Source organism: Geotrypetes seraphini, chromosome 7 (genome assembly GCF_902459505.1).
Source record: "Geotrypetes seraphini chromosome 7, aGeoSer1.1, whole genome shotgun sequence".
In the NCBI taxonomy this organism is placed as follows: Eukaryota; Metazoa; Chordata; class Amphibia; order Gymnophiona; family Dermophiidae; genus Geotrypetes; species Geotrypetes seraphini.
The window spans coordinates 44,840,783-44,866,226 of NC_047090.1; the positions used below are offsets into that span (position 1 = coordinate 44,840,783).

Sequence of the window (25,444 nt, forward strand, 5' to 3'; positions counted from 1 at the left end):
TAACCATGATTATCCCAGGACAAGCAGGCATGATATTCTCACATGTGGGGTGACGTCATCTACGGAGCCCCGGCGCGGACAGCTTTTCAAGCAAACTTGATTGAAGTTTCAAGTTTGCACACTGCACCACGCATGTGCATGCCTTCTCGCCCACTAGAGGGCGCATCCCACCTCGTGGTCCTCAGTTCAAATTTTTCCGCGGAGCAAGAAAGCCCTGTGGATCTGAGCTCCAGTGTTTTTGCCTTCTAGCTGCCGCGTTTAGTTTGTTTTCCCTTCGAATTAGTTCGCGGTGCTGTTTTTCTTTTCGGTTCCTTTCAAAAAAAAAAAAAAAAAAAGTCTTTCGTTTTTCCTCGGGCTCCGGGGGCTCCCGGAATCCGTGGCCGCGGGACGTCGGTACGTTCCCGGCCTTCTTCTTTTTCTTCGTGGATGTCCCGTCCTGTTACGGGATTCAAAAAGTGCAGCCGGTGTGAAAGGTTGCTTTCCATCACTGACCCTCACCGGTGGTGCATTGTCTGTCTTGGGCCCGAACATCCGACAGACTCGTGTGATCGCTGTGCTACCTTCCAAAACAGGGCCCTCCGTCGCCGTAAGGCAAGAATGGCCGAATTGTTCGCCGTCGACGCGCCGCCTAAGGCCTCGACGTCGGCCTCGGCTTCGGCCCCGGCCTTGACCTCGGCCTCGGCGTCCTCGGGGGCCTCGGCCTCGCCTCGGCCCTCTTCCTCGAAGGCGTCGTCAGTGAAGCAAGCTTCGGGTAAGTCCTCTGTTCCATCCCCTTCAGCAAAGAAGCCATCCTCGAGTCAGGCCAAGGCGGGTGGGTCGACCCCGGCCCCGCATCGGACCTCGACTCCGCACACCCCGAGGGAATACTTGAGACCGAGGTCGCCCTCCAGGGAGTGTGCCCCGGACTCGGAACTCCCCACCTTCGTGGGGATTCCGGCCTTCCAGGATCTCCTCCGAGCTCTGATCTCATCGGAGCTGTCGGGAGCCCTGGAAGTGTTGCAGCGTGCTGCGGTTCCGGCGGCCTCGACCTCGGCCGGGGCGCCTTCGGTCTCGGAGGCCCCGGCCTCGGCTCCCTCGGGAGCCCCGGCCTCGGCGACCTCGGTCTCGGGTACGGTGGCCCCGTTCACCTCGGTCTCGGCCCCGCCCCGGACCTCGACCTCGGGGGAACCCCCTGAGCGGAGTGTAAGGCCCAAAGAAAAGTTGCGCAGAGTGCGCCGTCTTTCCTCCTCTTCCTCCGGGTCTTCCAGACACGCCTCGCCCTCGACGCGACCTCGGACGGGGCGTCGATCGAGGAAGTCTAAGCGGCCCCGAGGCTCGCCTCGGCGCGACCGTTCCTCGTCGTCGGGGGCGAGGCGCTGCAGGTGTCGGAGTTGCGCCTCGACAACCCGAGGCTCCTCCGCTCACCTCATGGGAAGTCTTCCCGGGCCGCCTCGCCGAGGAAACGGGAGAGTGTCCCACGAACCCCTGGGTCCTCACCCAAGGGTTCTGCGAGGAGGATAACTTCCCCTTCCCCCTCGAGGGCCCTCGAGAGGGGATCCTGGGATTCGGGATCGGTTAGGGATCCTCATTATTCCCATGAGGCCTCCCCCCTCTCCTCGGTGGGGCGGTCGAGAACCCCGTCTCCCCAGGCTAGGCCGTCCTCATTTTCATCCTTCGTTCAGGACATGGCCCAAGCCCTGGGGATTGACCTGATGGTAGGCTCTCGGTATTCCAAAGAATTTTTGGAGGAACAGGACCTCCCCACTCTTCCTAGGGAGGTGCCTAGACTCCCTCTCAACAGTGTCCTTCTGCAAACCTGGCTGAATAACTTGTCAAACCCTCTTACAGTCACGTCTGTGCCTTCAAAAATGGAATCGAAGTATAGGACGATTCCCCCTAAAGGGTTCGATAAGGCGCAGCTCTCACACCAGTCTCTTCTGGTGGAGTCTGCTCTTAAAAAATCACAGCCCTCACGGGTTTCTGCGGCGGTTCCACCAGGCAGGGAGGGGCGGACCCTGGACAAGTTTGGCCGTCGCCTCTATTCAAATTCCCTGATGGCCACCAGGGTTCTAAATTACGCCTTCACCTTTTCCTCCTATTTGCGTGGTATGGTGAAGGACCTTCCTCAATATCGAAACTCGTTACCGGACTCCCAAAGAGCAGGATTCGATAAGTTTATGTCCAACCTGTCTCAATTGCGGTTGTACCTATTCCATGCAGTGTACGACGCCTTTGAGCTGGTTTCGAGGGTGTCGGCCCTCGCGGTAGCCATGCGCCGCTTGGCCTGGCTTCGCACCCTCGACATGGACCCAAACCTGCAGGAACGCCTGGCAGACTTGCCTTGTGTGGGGTCCGAGTTATTCGACGAGTCATTGGATGCGGCGACCAAGCGCTTGTCGGAACAGGAGCGCTCTCTAGCATCCCTGGTCCGCCCCAAACCTAGGCCCCCGCCGCAGAAACCCTTTCGGCCTCCGCCGCGCCGATACCCTCAGAAGTCGACCCCGGCTTTCTCGAGACCGCCTCCGAGACGTCCGTCTCAGCGAGGCAGAGGGGGACAAACCCAAGCCCCGGCGCAGGGCCCTTCTAAGCCCGCGCCTTCCTTTTGACGGGCTGAGCGGACGGGGCGGGTTCCCCTCCGCACTTTCACAGGAACCCCTTCCTATCGGGGGCCGTCTTCGGTCCTTCCGGGAGGCATGGACCGGGATTACCTCAGACGCTTGGGTGCTCCGGATCGTCTCCGAGGGCTACTCGCTCAACTTTGTGTCCTCGCCGCCGGACAGTCCCCCAAGTTTAGTCCCCTGCAACCGTTCGCAGCTACCGACCCTTATAACCGAAGCCAAAGCCCTCTTGAAGCTTCGGGCGGTCGAGCCGGTCCCCAAGGACCAGTGGGGTACGGGGTTTTACTCCCGCTACTTTTTGGTCCCAAAAAAGACCGGGGACCTGCGCCCCATACTGGACCTCAGGAAGCTCAACAAATTCCTGGCCCGGGAGAAGTTTCGAATGCTATCTCTCCCGGTTTTGTATCCCCTCTTGGAGGAAGGGGACTGGATGTGCTCCCTCGACCTGAAGGAAGCATACACCCATGTTCCGGTGCACCCCGCCTGTCGAAGATTCTTACGATTCCAGGTGGGGGACCTCCACCTCCAGTACAGGGTACTGCCCTTCGGCCTGGCCGCGTCCCCACGAGTATTCACGAAGTGCATGGTGGTGGTTGCAGCAGCCCTCAGGTCACGTGGACTCCATGTGTTCCCTTACCTGGACGATTGGCTCATCAAAGCCCCGACCAGGGAGGGGGTTATCTCAGCGACCCGACAGTCTATTGCCTTCCTGCAAACTCTCGGGTTCGAGATAAACTTTCCAAAGTCTCAGTTGAGGCCATCGCAGTCTCTTCAATTCATAGGTGCGGTGCTGGACACGGTGCGCCTACGCTCCTACCTGCCGACCCAGCGGTTGGAAGCCTTGGTACGGATGAGCCGCCAGGTCTCTCAACTATCGAGGGTGTCGGCCAAGCGCATGATGATGCTGCTGGGCCATATGGCCTCGACGGTACATGTCACGGCGTTTGCGAGGCTACATCTGAGGATCCCTCAGTGGACCCTCGCGTCCCAGTGGCGTCAGGAGTGCGACCCGGTGTCTCGCCTCATTTCGGTGACTCCGCCCTTGCGGAAATCACTGCGTTGGTGGACAGACTCTTCAAATCTGTCCATGGGGCTATTGTTCCGCACTCCGCCTTTTCGCAAGGTCCTGACCACGGACTCCTCGGAGTACGCGTGGGGAGCCCATCTCGACGGTCTTCGCACGCAGGGCCTGTGGTCGGCAGAAGACCGTCAGTGTCATATCAACGTGCTAGAGCTGCGGGCCATCTTCCTAGCACTTCGAGCCTTCGTTCACATATTGCAGGACCAGGTGGTCCTCGTCCGCACGGACAATCAGGTGGCAATGTATTATGTGAACAAGCAGGGAGGAACGGGGTCATGGCCCCTCTGCTCCGAAGCTCTTCGCCTCTGGGAGTGGGCGGCCTCCCGGAACATCTTCCTCCGGGCGGTCTACATCCAAGGAGAACGGAATTGCCTGGCGGACAAACTCAGTCGACTTCTGCAACCGCACGAGTGGACTCTACACTCAGCAGTTCTACGCGAGGTTTTCGCTCGCTGGGGAACGCCACAGGTGGATCTGTTTGCCTCTCCGGAGACACACAAACTACCACTATATTGTTCTCGGATGTACTCGCAGGACCGTCTGGAAGCGGATGCCTTCCTACTCGACTGGGAAGGGAGGTTCCTGTATGCATTCCCTCCGTTCCCTCTGATCATGCGAACGTTGGTGCACCTAAAATCGTCCACGGCCACGATGATTCTCATAGCACCTCGGTGGCCGCGTCAGCACTGGTTCTCCCTGCTGCTCCAGCTCAGTGCCAGGGAGCCCCTTCCCCTGCCTGTCTCTCCTTCTCTGCTGTCTCAGAGTCAAGGATCCATGTTACATCCCAATCTGCAGTCATTGCACCTGACAGCCTGGTTTCTTGTTCCCTGACTCCTCCGGACCTGTCTCAATCGGTGAAGGAGGTGTTGGAAGCCTCCCGCAAGATCTCGACGAGGCTTTGCTATGCGCAGAAATGGACCAGGTTTTCCACCTGGTGCTCGTCTTTTCACCTGGATCCGGTATCAGTTCCGGTATCCTCGGTTTTAGAATATTTATTTCATTTGTCGCGCTCCGGCTTGAAAACCACTTCGGTGCGGGTTCATCTCAGTACGATTTCTGCTTTCCACCAACCTCTGGAGGGACGCCCTCTGTCACTCCATCCCTTGGTGACACGCTTCATGAAAGGGTTACTCAGGGTTTGCCCCCCTCTTAAGCCTCCGTCTGTCGTGTGGAATTTGAATGTAGTTCTGGCTCAACTGATGAAACCCCCTTTTGAGCCACTCAACAAGTCCCTCTTGAAATTTCTGACTTGGAAGGCGGTGTTTCTGATTGCCCTCACCTCCGCCAGGCGGATTGGGGAGTTGCAAGCCTTGGTTGCGGACCCTCCTTTCACGGTCTTTCATCACGACAAGGTGGTTCTCCGCACCCATCCTAAGTTTTTACCTAAAGTTGTTTCTGACTTCCACCTCAATCAGTCCATTGTCCTTCCTGTGTTCTTCCCGAAGCCCCACTCCCATCCTGGCGAGACGGCGCTTCACACGCTTGACTGTAAGAGGGCGTTGGCATATTATCTTCAACGCACCAGGTCTCATCGGAAGGTCCCTCAATTGTTTTTGTCCTTCGATCCCAATCGATTAGGGCATCCAGTTTCCAAGCGCACTCTGTCTAACTGGTTGGCCGCTTGCATTTCCTTTTGCTACGCTCAGGCTGGCCTTCCTCCCCCGGGTCGGGTCACGGGTCACAAGGTCCGAGCAATGGCAGCTTCGATAGCTTTTCTCCGATCCACTCCGATGGAGGACATATGTAAGGCTGCCACTTGGTCTTCGGTTCATACATTCACCTCTCATTACTGTCTGGACACTCTATCCAGGAGTGACGGCCGGTTTGGCCAGTCAGTATTGCAAAATCTGTTTTCCTAAATTGCCATCCTCCCACCTGCCCTGTTTTGGTTAGCTTGGAGGTCACCCACATGTGAGAATATCATGCCTGCTTGTCCTGGGATAAAGCACAGTTACTTACCGTAACAGGTGTTATCCAGGGACAGCAGGCATATATTCTCACAACCCGCCCGCCTCCCCGGGGATGGCTTCCTTGCTAGTTATGGAACTGAGGACCACGAGGTGGGATGCGCCCTCTAGTGGGCGAGAAGGCATGCACATGCGTGGTGCAGTGTGCAAACTTGAAACTTCAATCAAGTTTGCTTGAAAAGCTGTCCGCGCCGGGGCTCCGTAGATGACGTCACCCCACATGTGAGAATATATGCCTGCTGTCCCTGGATAACACCTGTTACGGTAAGTAACTGTGCTATATATTCCCGTTGGGCAGATGTGTTTTCATTGTAGGTATCTAGGAGGTTGCTACTGTGGGGGTGGAAACTGAGGAACTGATATTGCAGCAGGTGCCATAAAACGCGTTAAACACTGGATGTTCGCAGTTGTGTTTTATCCTTTGGTCTAACTTTTTGTTCAGTTTTCATATGTTGATGCCTGATGAAACTCTCTTAAGCCTGTGAATTATCAAAACTTCTTGTCAACAGAAAAAATATCAGAATCTTCAGTTCTAGGATCCTAAAGCCGGATGAAGAATTAGAATTGTATACGAAGTTAATCTATTTTATTAGCTTTGAATAGGTTGAATATTTATACATTTATTTGAAATGAGAAGAAACCATTACATCAGAAGCAATACACTCAAAATCACCAAAGATGACATGGAAAAGGATGTGATTTTCTGTATATAGTCTATCATACTGGTTAACTTTGAGCATTAGGAGAACTCTTTACTCTTGGTTTGTTTGGGGTTTTTTTTTCTTCACCTGCAGTTCATATCTCATTTCTCAGCATGTTTTACCTCTGATCACCCACCTTATTTTTCTTGATATAGGAGATGCATCGCAGGTTTGAAAATGCTCCGGACTCGGCTAAGACTAAAGCTCTTCAAACTATGATTGAGATGAAGGTAAGAGGTTTGATATTCATCTACATATCTGATTACTGGGCCAGTACCACAGTTCCCTCTAAGCTGAGCGGGAGTCGTCTAACCGCACTGCTGCCAGTGGGGGTAGTGGTTCAGTGTTGTCTTCAATTGCTTGTGGTTACTTTTGTCTGCCTTACTATTCAGTGGGGGGGGGGGTGTTCCGCCCTGGGCACACTCTTGATGGGGGCGCCAGCTCCTGTCCTCCTCTCTATCCCCCCCCCCCACTACCGCACACCACTTCCCTTCCCCCATACTTTTTTAACATTCATAGTGTGAGCAGCAACCCCAAACTGCTGCTCGCGCCAGCGTAGTCTCTTCTTCTTACGTCACTTCCTGGGCCCATGCCTAGGAAGTGACAATAGAGGAAGAGCTGACACTGACGCAAGGAGCAGGTTGGGGTTACTGCTCATGCTGCGAACGTTAAAAAGGTTTGGGGGAAGGGGTGGCACTCAACGGCAGGAGAGGGTGGGGAAAGAGGAGGCGGGGGAGGTGGCGGAGAGGTGCCACCGCCCCGGGCTCCTCTCACCCTTGCTGCGCCACTGTTACTATCTACCCTGATTCGCCAAGATCTTCTCCTGACTCTGTGAAGTCTGCTCAGCACAAAACCTGTGACCTCCCATTAACTCCCAGCTACTCCCCCGGGATCCCTGATTCTCATTTAAAAAAGGTGCTTAAAAGTCTATAGTTTACTTCCTCTCCTGTTTTTCTTGTTGGGACGTGATGAACAGATTCATTTTTTACCCTTTCTTAAACTCTGCCTTCTTACCCTCAATGTTTATATAACTATGCCTCTTGTGCAAGTACTCTCCCTGGTACTTTTCTCCCTGACCCAATGCACTAGTTCCCAGGCAATTTTGATCACACTACCATTGTCGCTCAACCCTGACTAGTCTCACTTATCTATGCTTAAGAAAATCTCCCATATGCAGAATAAATCTTATTGTCCATGAAGGAGGTGCCTGGTGCCTTCATTTCCCCCCAGCATGATTCCTGTACACTGCTTCCTCCTCCTAATATTGAATTTTCCCAATCTCTCTCTTCACCCAAACCCATGTAACCCCCCCCCCCCACTACCACATCACTTTTTGAATTCACCACCTCACCCTCCTTTCTGTCTTCTACTTTCTTCCCAAGCCTAAAGCTTCGACACTTTCTGTCTCTCATCTAGCCATCCCCACTCTTCCTATTTGCATTTTGACTGTGGCATGACACCCTCTCCCCCCAAATGCTTCTTCTGCATTCATCTGTATTCTCTTACTCCTCTTGCTCGGGGGACTCCTCAATAGCGCAAGTGACCAAGCGCAACTCCCTTCCTAGTGAAGGTGGAGTGATGATGAAGGATTCACAGGACCGTAGTGTGGATGCGATCCTGAAAAGACAGCCCAATCCTGGTCCTCCCAGTCAACCCTCACCCTACTCATGGGGGTCACACTGCAATGTAACCAATCTTATTTCTGTTCCCTTCCTCCCCACTTCCTATCTGCCTCTCTCATGTGCCCTGTGAAATGCTTGCTTGGTCCCCAACAAGCTTACTTTCATCCATGACTTATTTATCTCTCGATCTTTCCACCTGCTGGCACTAATCAAGATCTGGGTCTGCCCTGAAGACCCTGTTTCAGTTGTCACCCTGTGTCATGGTGGCTATTTTTACACACGTATACCTTGCCCAGTTGGTCGTGGAGGTGGCATTGGGCTGTTACTCTCACCATCTTGTAGGTATCAACCCCTTCTCCCACCTCAATCTCACTGTTTTCCTTCCTCTGAAGTCCACTCCATCTGTCTATTTGCTGGTCTTTCTCTCCGGGTAGTAGTCATTTACTGACCTCCTGATAAGTCCCCCTCTCCTTTATTCACTTACTTTGACTCCTGGCTCTCTTTCTTTCTTGAACCCTCATCTCCTTCCCTCATCCTTGGTGACTTTTTTAACATCCATGCTGATGATCCCTCTTGATTCATACACTTCCAGGTTTCTCGCTCTAACATCCTCATACAATCTCCAGCTGTGCTCCGCCACACCTACACATCTGATTGTCTTCTGCCTTTACCTTGTTTTCTCCTTCAATTCTCTACCACCAATTTTTGCACCTCAACTCTTCCCCTCTTTGACCATCATCTGTTAATGTTCACAATTCATTATCTACCCCCCCAGACAAAGCCAATCACTACCAATATGTTTAGTAACCTTCAGACTATTGACTCTGGCAATCACTCCACTACTGTATCATTCCTCCCTTCAGCTTCTCTGCCATTCAGTCTGTTGATGAAGCTATCTTTTACTTTAACACCATTCTCTCCTCTGCTCTAGATTCCTTCGCTTCTCCCATCTCAGGTTCTGTAAGGTGTGTCAAACCCCAGCCCTGGTTGACCTCCAACATCTGCTACCTGCACCTGACCTACTGAACATCTTTTTTGCTTAAATCCCGCAAACATGCTGACTTTCATATACTTCAAATTCCTGTCGACATCCTTCCAGTCTGCACTCACTTTCCAAACAAGAATACTATGCACATTTAGCTAAATCTCATAGCTCTAACCCTCGCCTCTCTTTGCTACACTAAACTCTCTACTTAGAGTGCCTGTACCTCCAATCACACCTTCATTTTCCCCTCCAACTGTGGCTGAGTTCTTCTACAACAAGGTTCAGAAAATTCACCTTGAGTTCTCAACCAGGTCATCACCCACCTCCTTCTATCTATCCCCTCGGACAACCTTCCTTCAACCCCTACCACCTTTTTCCTCCTTTTCTGAAATCAATGAAGAGAAAACTGTACTTCTTCTTGCCTCCTCCAAACCCACTACCTGGTCCTCTGATGCAATTCCCACCAACCTACTCAATGCTATTACTCTAACTGCCATCCCTCCTATCTTTGGCATCTTTAACCTATCACTCTCCACTGCAATTGTTCCCAGTGTCTTCAGACATTCCGTAGTTACTCCTCTCATCAAAAAAAATCCTCACTAGATTCCACATGCCCCTCCAAATGCCCTATATCCTTTCTCCTCTTCTTATCCAAACTACTTGAACGTGCTTGGACTTGAAAATGCTTGGACTTGAAAATGCTTGGACTTCTTTTCATCTCAAGCTATTCTTGACCCACTTCAATCGGGCTTATGCTCACTACATTCCCCAGAAACTGTCTTTGCTAAAGTCTCCAATGACCTGTTCCTGATCAGATCCAAAGGCCTGTACTCTCTTCTCATCCTTCTCTATCTATCTTCTGCTTTTGACATTGTTGATCACCACCTACTCCTTGATATGCTGTCCTCATCGAGATTCCAGGGTTCTGTTCTCTCCTGGTTTTCTTCCTATCTTCCCATCAGTGTATGATGGTGAATCCTCTTCACTGCTATCCCACTATCAATTTGTGTACCCCAAGGCTCTGTCCTGGGACCTCTCCTTTTCTCCCTCTATATCCACTACCTTGGAGTATTGATCTCCTCCCATGATGTTTAGTATCGCCTCTATGCCAATGACTCCCAAATCTACTTCTCCACACCAGATATCTCTACAGGAATCCAGGCTTCTGTCTCATCCTGCCTGTCAGACATTGCTACCTGGATGTCTCACTGCCACCTAAAATTCAATATGGCTAAGACCGAGCTGCTTATCTTTCCACCTAAATACACTTTGCCCCCTTCACCTCCTCCCCCAGTTCTCTATTTCTGTGGACAACACTCTCATCCAGTGTTCCCTCTAAGCTGCGCTGGCGTGCGCTGGCGCACAAAATATTGCATCGCAGCGCACAAGTTTACGTCACAGCGCACGGCGTACGGAGATGGCAGGGCGGCGAGAGGAGAATCGGGCGAGTTGGCGCTGGCGCCCGATATTTGTAGCGCACAGCGAAAAAAATTTTGCCCACAACACCCGCCCGCTTAGAGGGAGCACTGCTCTCATCCTCCCTGTCTTATCTGCTCGCAGCCTTGAGGTCATCTCTCTCTTCTCTGCTCAGATCCAGCAAATCACTTCTTCTATAATAATGCCAAAATCTAACCTCTCCTCTCTGAGCACACTACCAAAATCCTTATCCACACTCTCGTCACCTCTTGCTTAGATTACTGCATCTTGCTTCTCTCGGGTATCTCTTTCTTCTTCAATCTGTTCAGAATTCTGCTGCATGAGTTATATTCCACAAGAACCACCAGGCTCACATTACCCCTCTCTTAAAGTCACTTCATTGACTCCCCATCCAAACTCCTTTTACTGACCTTTTACAAGTAGAGAATGGCACGGGGACAAATTTGTCTCTGTCTCCGCAGGAACTCAATTTCCCCATCCCGTCTCTGTGAGTTTTGTCGCTGTCTCTGCCCCATTCCTGTAAGCTGTGCCTTAACTGCATAAACCTTTGATTTTAAAGTGTTTGACGCTTGTGCAGATGATGATGGAGCTTGCAGGAATGGGGCAGGGACAGGAAAAGAATTTGCAGGGACGGGACGGGAAAATGAGTTCCCGCGGAGATGGGGAAAATTTATTCTCGTGTCATTCTCTACCTACAAGTGCATTCACTCGGCAACCCCTCAATAGCTCCTCTCACTTATCTCCCCCTAAGCGTCCTCCTGCAAACTCCATTCAGTGGGTAAGTCCCTCCTATCTATACCCTTCTCCTTCACTGCCAACTCTGCCCCTTCTATCTTGGTGCTTCGTATGCCTGGAACAGACTGCCTGAGTCATTACACCAGGCTCCATCTCTAGCAGTATTCAAATCCAAGCTAAAAGCTCACTTTTTTGAGGCTGCTTTTAATTCCAAACTCCCACTCACCCTAAGATTCCTATGTCTATCTTATCATTCTCTCTGTGAAAAACTTCCTAATCCCTAAATGTCCTATTTGTCTAAACTAGATTGTAATCTCTTCAAAGCAGGAACTGTCTATTACATATTAAATGGAAATGTACAGCGCTATAGTACACCTTTCAGCGCTATAGAAATGATAAATAGTAGTAGCAGTAGTAATAGAGGCAGGTTCCCTGGAATCCTGAAGTTTGTGCCTTTTCTTCATTAGTGAAATGTAATAGTGAAACAGTACCCCCACTGGCATGACTGAAGGTGGAAGACTCGCGCTCATCTTAGAAGGAAGAGTAGCCTGTTCCGCCTATAAACCAGAATAAAATAATATTCCTCAGGTAGATGATGTGAAAATTGTTCCAGACTTTAGAACATATTAAAAATGAGCTGTCAGCGATATTAAATCTGTCAAGTTATAAGATTTGTACAGATAGCAACTAATAGGGTTATTGGACATATGGGTACATGTCTAATAATTTCAGTTTAGCCAGCATTTGAATGAGAACAGTGTGGAAAGATTTGAAATTAATTGGTTTTCGTTCTGCTTTAACATTTGGTATAAGTACAGCATCTTGTGTTCATAAATATCACATGAGCTTCTGAGTTTGCATTAATTAGACCAGTGTTTTTCAACCTTTTTACACCTATGGACCGGCAGAAATAAAAGAATTATTCTGTGGACCGGCATCGGTCCGTGGACCGGCGGTTGAAGAACACTGGGCTAAGTCGTGGGCCAGACCCCGCCCATCTCTACCCAATCTCCACCCCAGACCCCGCCCCCATAATAATATTAATTGCACCTTGCACGTCCCGTGCCTCATCTAGAAGCTTTCCCTCTGACGTTGCAACGTCAGAGAGAAGGTTTCCGGTTCAGGTGCAGGATGCCCGTAGGAGCCACTGCCCGTGGTTTTGTGCATTGAATCAGTTAGGAAGAGGGAGCTGGTTCGAAGATAACGCTGCATCGATCGCACCGTGGACTGGCGGTTGAAGAACACTGTTTTGGGCCTGATGCATGTGCTGGCCCTGTGGACCGGCAGGAAATTTCTGTGGACCAGCACTGGTCCATGGACCGGTGGTTGAAGAACACTGAATTAGACAAGGGCATGTGACAGGCAGTGAGTTTCAGAAGCATTGTGAAACTACTTATGTGCAGTGTGAGAATGTGTGTGTGTGTGAAATGTGGTGTCAGGTCAAAAGCGCGCCGGGACAAAGGCGCGCGTAGACAATTGAGCGCAGCGCGGAGGCGCACGCCGCAAAAAATTACTGTTTTTAGGGCTCCGACGGGGGGTGTGTGGGGGGGAACCCCCCACTTTACTTAATAGAGATTGCGCCGCGTTGGGGGGGCGTTGGGGGGTTTGGGGGGTTGTAACCCCCCACATTTTACTGAAAACTTCACTTTTTCCCTGTTTTTAGGGAAAAAGTGAAGTTTACAGTAAAATGTGGAGGGTTACAACCCCCCAAACCCCCCACAACGCCGGCGCGATCTCTATTAAGTAAACTGGGAGGCTCCCCAACAAAAACCCCCGTCGGAACCCCTAAAAATTGTAATTTTCTTCGGCGTGTGCCTCCGTCTTGCGCTCAGTTGTCGGCGCGTGCCTTTGTCTTTCGCGGGGATGTCTATGAACCGTGAAATGTCTACCAACCCATGTTCCCAAAAACTATCCGAGACATCTTGCTAATACAGAATACCAAGGGTTGATTTTTAAAGGAATACTCATTTACTACTACCCTTCTGGCATTTGATTCTACCTTGACATTGAGCTTTCTAAATGGCTGTAAATTATGTTCGTTCTAAAGCTATTGCATAGTTCGTATAAGTTGGAAGGGCAATATATCAATAGAAGGCAAATGCTATTATTGATGGTATTGGGCTTGTCTTCAAGTTTGCAAGTTATTACTTAAGGTAAAAGTGGGTAGTGGAGTTGATCAGAATAATATTGAAGGAGCTTCTATAAATAACGGCTATACCACCTCCTCACTTGTCCAGTTCATAGACAACAACGCGGAAGACAAAGGCGCGCGCCGACAACTGAGCGTAAGACGGAGGTGCGCGCCAAAGAAAATTACTGTTTTTAGGGGCTCCAACGAGGGGTTTTGTTGGGGAGCACCCCCAGTTTACTTAATACAAATCGCGCCGGCGTTGTGGGGGGTTTGGGAAGTTGTAACCCCCCACATTTTACTGTAAACTTAACTTTTTCCCTAAAAATGGAAAAAGTGAAGTTTTCAGTAAAATTTGGGGGGTTACAACCCCCCAAACTCCCCACAACGCTCCCACAATACGACGTGATCTGTATTAAGTAAAGTGGGGGGGTTCCCCCCCCACGCCCCCCCCCCTGTCGGAGCCCTAAAAACAGTAATTTTCTTCAGCGAGTGCCTCCGCGCTGCGCTCAATTGTCTGCTCGCGCCTTTGTCCCGGCGCGCTTTTGACCTGACACCCACTTGTCCTGCCTGGAAATGTGGATAATGCTATAACCTGATGGGGAGAGGTGTGGTAGTTCTGGACTATTGGGTTCTTTTAACTAGGTTTCAGAGATGAAGATGAGTCCCAAGTTGTTGTTGGTTAGGACTAGCTCTTTAAGTAAAAACAATTTGTTGACTACAGACCTAGTATTGAAGTATATACAAAAGATTTGGTTTGAGGTTACTCCTTGTTTTGATTACTGAGTGTTTGGTATTTATCTTAAGTTAGCATGGTTTCTGAAAGGAGTTTGTCTTAACTGTTTTTGTTGGTATCATGTTTAAAATTGAGAATGGAGATGGGATATTGGTGATGAGGTCAGCCATCCCATGGTGTGGTAGTGGAACTTTGGGGTTTGTGTCCTTGTTTGGTATTGCACCTTAGGGGGGATATGAGTCTGTTGGTGGTAGATATGGATTGGACTTCTATTAGGCTTACCAGGTAAAGGAGAGGCAGGATTTTGTGATTGAGAGATTCATCGTAGTTCTTTGAGTTTGTGTATCTGGGATTACCTAGTGAAACTCTTTTTAATGGTAGAGAAATTGTATAGCAGGTGGTGGGTCTGTGCAAAAGAACCAGGATTTAGGAAGTGTGGAGACGTATTTCTAGACTGTGTAAGGGGACAGCAGGTTAGTAAGGATACCTTGTTTTTGATCAGGCTTCTGTTGGTCTTCAGTTTTCTGGGAACTGCGTCAGGAACTGTGCATAAAAGTACACATTTGGCTTGATTCTTAGGTGACGTGTGCCGCCTTAAATGATGGCACATCAGGAGGACATCAGGAAGGCTTTGTGGAGTTGCAGCAGCAGTGGGCAAGTGGCGGACCAGGGAGGAGGATTCGGCGTGGCAAGGAGGAAGGCATGCAGGCTTTGGTGTGGGAGGGAGGCAGGCTGTCAGGCTTCGGTGCAGGAGGGAGGAAGGAAGGAAGAAGGACAAAGGCTGGAAGGCAGTGAGGTGGAGGGGGCAAGAACTCAGGAAGGTAGGAGGAAGGGAGGGAGGGGATAGAAAGAGACAATTGTTGGGCCTGAGGAAGTAAGAAAGGAAAGAAAGAACTATCTAGTGCAACCAAAAATCACCAGACAACAAAGGTAGGATTTCAATGTAGTGATCAAAATCTGTCTGCTGCAGTATATTTGTCTATTTTTCTAGGGGGCTGGGTTCTGAGGCACAATTTGGTTAAGAATATTTTTTCTTGGGTTTTCCTCTTCTAAATCTAGAGTGCGTCTTATGGTCAGGTGCGTCTTATGGAGCGAAAAATACGGTACTAGATTTTGCGATGGGTCCTCAACAGGATCTTCTAGTATTTGTCTTTCTCATTTATTTTATTAGGATTTGTTAACCAACTTTATAAAGAGATTCACCCAAGTTAGTACACAAGTATAGCTTTATGTTATATTACATTATTATGTTTTGTGAGCCCATTAGGGACAGGGAAATTCCTGCATATAATAAATGTAAATTGCTTTGATTGTACCACAGAAAGGCTGTATATCAATTCCATGACTCTTTACTCTTTAGTCCTTTTTCTAAATGGCAGCCCCATTTTCCCTGAAACTCTTTACAAAGTTGCACTTCCTGTTAAACTCCACTGTCATCAAATCCCTGGTACCTACACGGTCTCTGACTTCTCTGTTGTCAATTGCACCATTTTGAACATCACTAGCAAAAGAATGCTCTCATATTACTGGATGTCAATTACTTAAGCTAAGTAAGATTTCTCCACTCTTCTAGGAATCCTTGCCCTTTTTGTCTTTTCAAGATTCTTCGACACAAAACAGTAAAAACATCACAGAGAAGCCAAGATGCAAAAAAACCAGTGGGCGCAATGCAGCATAGGGTCATCCAGTATTGTTCATATATGCCTTTATTTAAAAAAATACCTTTAACATACAATACTCGATCTTATACACTATGCCATTTTTTTCCACTCCCTCAAAGAAATTGGAATAGAGTGGTAAATCACCTGAACTGGATGGTATATATCCCAGGGTACTGAAAGAACATAGTTGGTACAAATATAAAACGGATGAAATTTTGAAACTCTGTAAGCAAATTTGACATTATGTAGCTCAAAGTCACATATCAAAAAAGATGTGGAGGGGCATTTTTGATAGAATGTCTTAAGTCTGATTTTGGGCATTCCCACAAGATGTCCAAAAGTCAAGGTGGGGAAACATCCATTTTTGAAACCACTGAACATCCAAAAATATTTTTTTAAAAGACCTAGGTCTCAGCATAGATGTGTGCAGTTTGAGCTGAGAAAAAACTTCTATCTTTAAGGTCAGTACTGGCAGGAGACTTGGAGGTTGCAGTAAATGTTTGTAGGAGTTGGAAGGTGAAAAATGAATGTGGGGGTTAGTACATCGGAGAAAGAAGTTTGATTTCTTCATTTGGATCCTTTTTCCATTCCGTGCTTAAAATAACACTAGTCTAATAATTATTTTTCCTTTATATGAAGATTAAGCACTTAGGATCAAGAGTAAGAACTCTAAAATAGAGAGTTGCGCGGGGACAGAATCCCACCCTTCCCCACCAAAATCCCACCCGTCCCTGTGAGGAATCCCTCCGTCCCACCCATCCCCGTGAGGAATCCCTCCATCCCCACCCCCGCGAGGAATCCCTCTGTTCCCGTGAGGAATCCCCTCCATCCCCACCCGTGCCTATAAACTTCAGAAACAGTTATTTCATTTAATTATGCTATTAATTAAAGGCTCTGGTAGAGACCCATTTACAAATAAGCAAAGACACTTTATTAATTTGGAAATATTAATTGGGAAGAATACATACTTTGTAAACGGGTTTCTACCAGACCCTCTAATGTAAATATAAAATAGAAATACTCAGCTGATGAGGCCCCCCCAAGCTTTCAGTTGAGGACTTCCTCTGCAGTTGGCCAGGGGTCCCTTTTGCCAAGCTTGGCAGACAGCAGTAGCGTCCCTGAGTCATAGATGCTGGACCTCAGTGGCTCATGGATGCTGCCAGCGACTGCTGCGCTTTGTGGAGGGGAGTTCTGGCCATCTCTAGAGGAGGTCCTCTGCTGGCGGTGCTTGGGGATCCCTACCAGCCACAGCAAGGGTCAGCAAGTACTTCAACACTGTAGAAATAAAACCAGAAATGCATTTCCTTTTCTTTTGAACACAATACAAAGACATCTGCTATATACATTTCCCAAAGCTAACATATTTTAGTCAATAAATTCAGTTTTTTACCTTTGTTGTCTAGAAACTTATTTTTCCATCAAGAGATATGGATAAGGGTAAATTAGATGCACATCTCCCTTGAGAAGCATACAGTGAAATGGGGACTAAAACTATGCCAGGGTACACCTGGCGGGGCCTCCGCGTGTGCAGATCACTGGACTTGATGGACCCAGGGTCTGATCTGGAGATGGCAATTCTTATATTCTTATGGTCCCAGTTTCTTTTTTCCGCTTTCCCATCTTCTGTAAATTCTTCTGTTGCTTTCCATTGGTTCCTCCTACCATGGTCCAGCATTTATCCCTTTCTCATCTTTCGTGCCTGCCCACCAGCCCCATGCTCAACATTTCTCCTTCTGTTCTATCACCGCTCTCCAGCACCATGCCACATCTCTCCCTCCATTCCCTTCACCACTAAGTCCAACATTCCTCCCTCTTGCATCCCTTTCAGTCTGTCCCACTGTTACCTTTTCAACACATTTCTCACTCTCATCTTTCTCTTCCCTATCATCTGTACCTCCCTAACTTTCTATGACCAAAAATTATCTACAACCATGCCCAATTCTCCCTTTCTATTCTCTCCCCCATCTTAGCATCTCTTTCCCTCCCTTCCTCTCTCCCCAGTTCATGCCTTCTGTGTCCAAAAACGCATTCCCTCCCCCCACTTCAGCATCTCTTTCCCTCCCTTCCTCCATCCTCTCTTCCAAGTTCATGCCTTCTGTGTCCAAAAATGCACTCCCTCCCACCTCTTCATACGAGTCCAGATAGCAGCAGGGATTGGAGGCAGCCTGCAGCACGCCATATGTAGCCGACCCAGAAGTCTTCCCCCAAAGTCAGAGCTGACGTTGGAGGAAAGGCTTCGCATTTGTCTGGCAGCGGCCGAGGAGTCAGGTGGGAGGAGGTAGATACTGGATGTAGGAGGTGAGAGGAGACAGACTGTAGATAGAAAGGGGGAGGGATCAGACACACTGGATGAAAGGGGAAAGATAACAGACAAGCTGGAATGCCTGGGGAGAGAGAAAAAGACAGATGATGGATGTAAAGAAAAGGCAAGGGGAGGAAGACATTGAATGGAAGGGAAGAGAGGGGAGGATGCGGATGGAAGGGAGGAAAGAGAAAGATGGGGCAGACACTGAATAGAAGGGGGAGAAAGAGAAATGAAGCAGATGCTGGGCTGAAAGGGGGGGAGAGAAAATAGGCAGATGCTGGATGGAAGGGGGAAAGAAAAGGGTGGATGATGGATAGGGTGACAGAGGGAGCAGAAAGGAGGAACAGAGGAGACGGATCAGATGCTGGGCAGAAGCATGAGAGAGAGGAGCAGATGCTGGATGGAAAGAGGGGGATGGGCAGATGCTGGATGGAAAGGAGAAAGAGAGCGAGGGCAGATGCTAGAGAGAAAAGAGAGAGAAAGGATAAATGCTGGATAGAAGGGGGGCAGAGAGAGAGAGGGGGAAATGCTGAATGATGGGAGAGAAAGATGATAGAATTAGTGACAGACTAGGAAATAAGAAGAAGTGGAATAAGAGAGCCAGAGTGAAGGAAAGAAATGGCAAGTTTTGGCAGTCAGAGCAGACCATCCAAGCTCACGGGGCTTCAGAAAGCTGGATCATTCTGGTAGCGGCAGAGCAGTTTTCATCCTTGCTTGCTGCAGTCAAGATCCCGGGTCGCAGCTCCTCGCTGGGTTTTTGAACTTCAACTCAGCAGCTCTCGGTGTCCACCGATCCCCGCTCAGCTTTGAGCCACAGCTTACGGCTCGTGTAGCAGAACCGGGCCCGGCGAAGTTAGCGCATTTTGGGTTTGTTCCAGGGGGAGGGGGAAGGAGGATGACTCTGTCCGCCCGCTCTAGCCTGCACGTGACACATCCCCACGAATCAGCAACAGTCTCTGTCACGTAGGCATGGAGCTCAGCACATAGGTACACACAGTCTGTGTGCCTACGTGCTGAGATCACTGCCTACGTGACAGGGACTGTTGCTGCTGATTCATCGGGACTCGGAAGCTCAGCTCGGCGCTGGAGCCGGACCAGAAATTAGGTAGGCCTCGGGATAGGAACTTCAGGTCCATCCCTGTGGAAGTCCCATCAGCCTTGGAGGGATCCCCGTGGAAGTCCCGTGGGCTTTGGAGGGGTCCCCGTGGGAGTCCTGTCAACCTAGGGGGATCCCCGTGGGATTCCCACAATCCCCGTTCCCATGTAGACTTCTACTCTAAAACCGTTCTGAGTGGTATATAAGTATTTTAAATGAAACAAACACATTCAGTTCGCCATCTCTGATGTTGTATGCCCTTGGGCAAGTCACTTGATTTTTCCTTCACCTTAATTTAGGCCCCCTTTAATCAAGCTGTGTTAGGGTTTTTTATTGTGTTTCGCTGTGGTAAAAGCTCCGACGCTCATAGGAATTCTAAGCATCTGGGCTGCGATAAAAACCCTAATGCAGTTTGATAAAATGGGGCCTTAAGCACTTATAAATTGGGTGAATATGGTACTGATGTGTTTATTTTTTCCTCCCTGAATATTTTCATGTTTAAGTTCTTGGCCTTCAGATTAAAATTAGATGGCTATGGATCCTAATATAGCTACATTTAGAGATTTAGTTTTGAAAGATCTATGTGATCTTGAGTCTCTTTCTTTTAATAAATCTTATGTTAATATGACTTCGTTAGAATTCCAAGCTTTAAATTCATTTAAACAAAACCAACAAGCCAACGGACAAGGGTGGTTCTATTGTTATTCAAAACAGGGACCAATATCGAGCAGAAGCCCTCCGTCAGTTAGGTGACATTCATAACTATAGTCCCCTTCCGCAAGATCCTATTAAAGGGCTTCAGGAGACCATTAATAAAATTGTTTATCAAGCTTGGGATCAGGGTATGATCACTAAAGCAGAAAAACGTTTTTTACTGCCCGCTCATCCCAGGACGCTGGTTTTTTATACCTTTCCTAAGATCCATAAATCTCTTTCCTCCCCCCCCCCGGGTAGACCTATTGTTTCCCTCAAGAACACTATTCTGGAACGGTTATCTCAATTTTTGGATTTTTTTCTTCAACCTTTTGTGGGACAATCCAGATCTTATATTAATGACACCTCTGATTTTCTTCATAAATTGGAAAACATAAACCAGCTTCTTTTAGAGTCTTATTTAGCAACCCTTGACGTAGTATCACTTTATACTAGCTTACCTCAGATTGAGGCTTTACAGATTGTAGAGTCTACTTTAAACAAAAGTGTTTCCACCAGTAGAATTTCCACTACATTTTTGATGGATTTAGCTACTTTAGTACTTACAAAAAATTATTTTAAATTTGACCAAAGCTTTTTTCAACAGAACCAAGGGGTCGCCATGGGTACTACGGCTGCCCCCAGTGTAGCTAATTTGTTTATATCACATTTTGAAAAACAATTTTTGTATCTGCATGCCTTTTTCAAACACATCATCTGTTGGCTGTGCTTTTTTTCATTTGGACTTCTACTGAAAAACAGCTTACATTGTTCATTACCTGGATTAATTCCTTGACTGCAGGTCTGAGGTTCACTTATACCAGTCATAAACAACATATTGTCTTTTTAGATACCATGGTCATGGTCCAGGGGGGTAATCTTTCAAACAAGGTTCATCATAAAATCACAGAACGAAACAATTTTTTGTCATACTCGAGTTGTCATCCACACGCTTAAAAACGGCCATTCCAGTTGGCCAATTTTTGCGGGCTAGAAGAATTTGTACCACCTATGCTGATTTTAGAGCAGAAGCTAACATCCTTTGGGATAAATTTATTAAAAGGGGTTACCCTACTTCAGTGATATGCAATGCCTATTTACGAGCCAGGCATGCTAATCAGGATCTCCTTCTCACCCAGACCAATAAAGAAATATCCTCTAATCAAATCTGTGTGATTTCTCATTCCACCCAATCCGCAGCAGTGGCCCGGAATATACGAAATCATTGGCACATTCTCCAATTACATTCAGTGTTTAAAGATAACCCCTGTATTGCATTTACAAGGGGGAAGAATTTGTCTGAACATTTGGTTTCCTCTGATTTATGAAATCCCATTCTCTCGATAGGAGAGGCTTTCATTCCCCCTGCAGCCATTGTACCATGTGTGATACTTCTCATCAAGGAGACTCATGGACTCACCCCAGTTCCAAGCAGACGTATGTTCTCAAGTCTATTACATCTTGTGACTCTACTTGCGGTCTTATTTATGTGGGCTGTACCACTAGGGCAGTGAGAGTTAGACTTATTGAGCATCGGAGCTGCCTCAATACGGGGAAACTAACAGCTCCAATGGTGTCTCACAACTTGGAATATCATCATTCTTTCGCCCACTTGAAGTGGTGTGTTCTTGAACAACTTCCCAGTAATTTCAGTGGAGACAGTAATACTTACCTTTTACAAAGAGAAAACTTTTGGATTTTCCACTTAAAAGCATTTTCCCCTCAGGGTTTAAATGAAAGTGTGGATAAGTGTTTTACATAATACTATCACTTATGGGACATTCCACACTATGTTTTCATATGTGTATGGGAGACATCATTTCATCTGTTAGAGTCGTCATCACGTTTCTGCGTTGCCATGGGCGAGGCCTTCTGGTTGTTTTAAAAGAACCCTCCCAATACATTTGCAAGTTTCAGCGTGATTGAGCCGCTGCACTCAGTGAGAGGTTTACCATATGATGATAATTGCGTTTCCAGCTCTTGGACCAGAGAATTTATTGCAGTTCTGAATTCTCCCTCCTGACGAAGAATATCGAAACAGGACCTGTCGAGTGGAGATACAGTCTTGCCTATGAATGAGCTAAGTCGAGCGGAGATACAGTTTGCTTATGAATGAGCTAAGTCATCCATTCATTTGAATTGTGTGAATGGAGATATTATTTATTTATTTATTAGCTATTTATTGAATGGAGACACGATTTATTCATTTATTCACTATATTGAATACTACACTGCATATGTATTGGAGATGGATTTAATATGAACTACTGATACCATTTTCTTATGACTTTCAGGACTTTTTGCTTTTATGTGGTTTCACACGTGGAGATGTTTGTTATAATTTTTTTGATTTTGAGGGTTTTTTTCTTTTGATTATTGAGCTTTGGGGTTCTTTTGATACATCTTTTGTATTTTTTCTTGGTTCCCACGTTTGCACTTCATATTTATTTAAGGTTACATGATGTACGGGGCAGGATTTATTTAGACGTTGTTCTAAGTGCTAGTTCACTCATGAATACCTGCCCAGGGCTTTTGGTTACTCGGAGGGAAAATTTAACCCGTACTGAAACCTTTTAGTTAATTCTATTTCTCTTATTTTTCGGAGTGTCTCTTTGATTCTCCTTGAAGTGCTACGTACCTCTAATGGTGATTTATCCAAGATAACAACATTTTTACCAACTATTTTTTATACTATACCTGTAGGTTTGTCAGATATGCTGAGATTAGGTTTAGAAGAAAAGAGCTACCTGTAAATGTAAAATAATGTAGCTGTGTATTTCTTCCCTCATATTTCTTTTGCAGGACTCAAAGATCACGACCATGGAACGTAATCTTCGAGACATGGAAGAGGAGATCCAGATGCTAAAGTCCAATGGGGCACTGAGTACAGAGGAGAGGGAAGAGGAAATGAAGCAGATGGAGGTGTACCGTAGTCATTCCAAATTCATGAAAAACAAGGTATTCAGAATGTGGAGCAAGTTTCTCAGAGCAGAGTTGTTTGTTTTCATGAGGTCACACTTTCTCATATTTAGTGAGTCCTGTCAGTAATGAATTTAAGGTTTTGTGACTTTTTTTTTTTTTTTTGTAAGCAGCAGCATTCATAGATGTGGTGAAGGTTTGAGAAATGTGGTCTTTTCTACAGTTTTCACTATTTTATCAAAGGGATTATGCATTAACAATGGGGAAAAAATATATGTAGATGTCACTTTTTTTTTTTTTTTTAAATTTAGTGATATTCTACTGTGTTTCCCCCAAAATAAGAGTATCTTTTATTAATTTTGGACCCAAAATATGCACTAGGGCTTATTTTCGGGGTAGGCCTTATTTTTTTCATGTACATAATCATCTCTTCCTTTCTCTCTTTCACCCCAACTCTTCCTCTTTCCTTTCTCTCCCCCACATGTGCGGCATCTTTCCTCCCCTCTCACCCATCCCTTTTTGTCCCTTCCCTCTGCAGCATCTTTCTATCCCTCCCTCGCAGAACCCTTGCACTGTGCACAGCATCTTTCTATCCCTCCCTCATGCAGCAGAACCCTTGCACAGCTTCTATCCCTCCCTTCCGTACAGCCTCTTTCTATCCCTCCCTCCCTCCCATCCCACGTGCAGCAGAACACTTGCACAGTTTCTGTCCCTGCCTTCTGTGCAGCAGAACCCTTGAGTAGCCCCCTGCCGCGCAGCCGACCCTCCGCTGACGCTTCCATCCGAACCTCAATTACTGTGATACCTACATACCTCCCTCTAAAGAACAGCGTCGGCAGCAGGGAATGCCCTGGCAAGAGAAGGCCGTGAAGCAGCCTGTTTAGAGTGTTGCCGACGCTGCTCTTTGTAGGTCTCGTGGTCAGAGGGTCGGCAGGGTTTGGATAGGAGGGAGAGATGGAAAGATGGAAGGGTCAGTAGGGGTGGCAGGGGAAGGGCTGCTGCTTAGAGAATGACACGGTGGTTGTTACCCGCGGCTAGCTGCGAGTAGCCACGGGTAACCCGCCAAAACAGGGAAGAAAAAATAGTGGCCTCTACGGGGACAAGGCCATTCACCGCCCCGTGGAGCGGTGAAAGGACTTGTCTCCACAGTGAGGCAATCAAGGATCGCGCGGTCCCCACCCGCCCGATCGCAGCGTTCCGCCATCTCCCTCCCTCCACCTCAACTTAGATGTAGAGCACTATTCTTCAACCGCCGGTCGCAGGAAATTTCTGCTGGTCTGCAAAGGGCTGGCAAGATTAAGGGACAGGCGCAAAAAAAAAAAAAAGCCTCCCTCCTTTTCCCCTGCTCTTACCTCCCTGCTGCAGTTGCTAAAGCTGACAGGAAGTCTTTCCAACGTCAATTATGACGTCGGAGAGGACGTTCTGGGCTAGCCAATCGCTGCCTTCTCTGACTTCAGAATCTCTGACTTCAGAATTGATGTCGGAAAGACTTCCTGTTGGCTTTAGCAGCTGCAGCATGGCGGTAAGTGCAGGGGAAAGGAAGGAGGGAAGCTTTTTTATTTTTTTGAGCGGCAGGGAGTCAGCAGGCTGGCTATGGCTAGGGAGGGAGGGAGAGAGGTAGACAGGCAGGCAGGCAGGCTTCGGAGGTGGGGGTGGGACAAAGTGTGAAAGGCAGTGAGAGGGACATAGGAAGGAGGCACAGGGCACTAAAGACATGGGAAGGATGCACTGGGGGCACTAAAGACAGGAAGGGGCACTAAGGACACGGGAAGAGGAGGCACTGGGGGCACTAAAAACATGGGAAGGAGGCACTGGGGGCACTAAAGACAGGAAGGGGCACTAAGGATATGGGAAGGAGGCACTGGGGGCACTAAAGACATGGGAAGGAGGCACTGGGGGCACTAAAGACAGGAAGGGGCACTAAGGACAATGGAAGGAGGCACTGGGGTCACTAAAGACATGGGAAGGATGCACTGGGGGCACTAAAGACAGGAAGGGGCACTAAGGATATGGGAAGGAGGCACTGGAGGCACTAAAGACAGGAAGGGGCACTAAGGACATGGGAAGGAGGCACTGAGGCACTAAAGACAGGAAGGGGCACTAAGGACATGGGAAGGAGGCACTGGGGGCACTAAAGACATGGGAAGGAGTGGGCACCGGTGGCACTAAGGACATAGGAAGGAAAGAGGGAGGGAATAGAAAGGGACAATTCTTGGGCCTGAGTGCAGAAAGAAATGAAAGAAAGGATACACAGACAGAAGGAAACGCAACCAGAGACTCATGAAATCAATCACCAGACAGCAAAGGTAGGAAAAATGATTTTATTTTCAATTTAGTGATCAAAACATGTCAGTTTTGAGAATTTATATCTGCTGTCTATATTTTGCACTATATTTGTCTATTTTTCTATAGTTACTGAGGTGACCGAGCTCGCGGAGATGGGGCGGAAACGGGATTTTTAAATTTTAGTCCTAGTACCGTAGTTTGCCGGTCCACAAAATAATTCTTTTATTTCTGCCGGTCCATGGGTGTAAAAAGGTTGAAAAACACTGATGTAGAGTATGACGGCTTTCTTTTTCGCCCAGCCTCACACGTTCAAAAAGCCGCGCATGTGCAGCTGCTCGAGTTGATCAATCTTCTCCTCTCCTGCAACTTCCTGTTTCCGGTTGCGTCAGAGGAGAATATTGAACAAATGAGCAGCCGCGCGTGCGGCTGGGCGAAAAAGAAAGCCAGCATACTCTACATCTAAGGTGAGGTGGAGGGAAGGAGATGGCGGAACGC

At 48.0% G+C, this 25,444-nt stretch overlaps 1 protein-coding gene across 11 annotated transcripts in view; it reads left to right on the forward strand.

Moving 5' to 3' along the window:
- The window catches only part of ERC1 (ELKS/RAB6-interacting/CAST family member 1), a 509,833-nt gene that overhangs the window by 57,712 nt on the left and 426,677 nt on the right, over positions 1-25,444 (forward strand). For all 11 annotated transcript variants that reach the window (XM_033952310.1, XM_033952317.1, XM_033952311.1 and 8 more), the window contains exons 4-5: positions 6,502-6,576; positions 22,547-22,702. In XM_033952310.1, the coding sequence (XP_033808201.1) occupies positions 6,502-6,576; positions 22,547-22,702 (231 nt within the window). The remainder of the gene's footprint in view (positions 1-6,501; positions 6,577-22,546; positions 22,703-25,444) is intronic.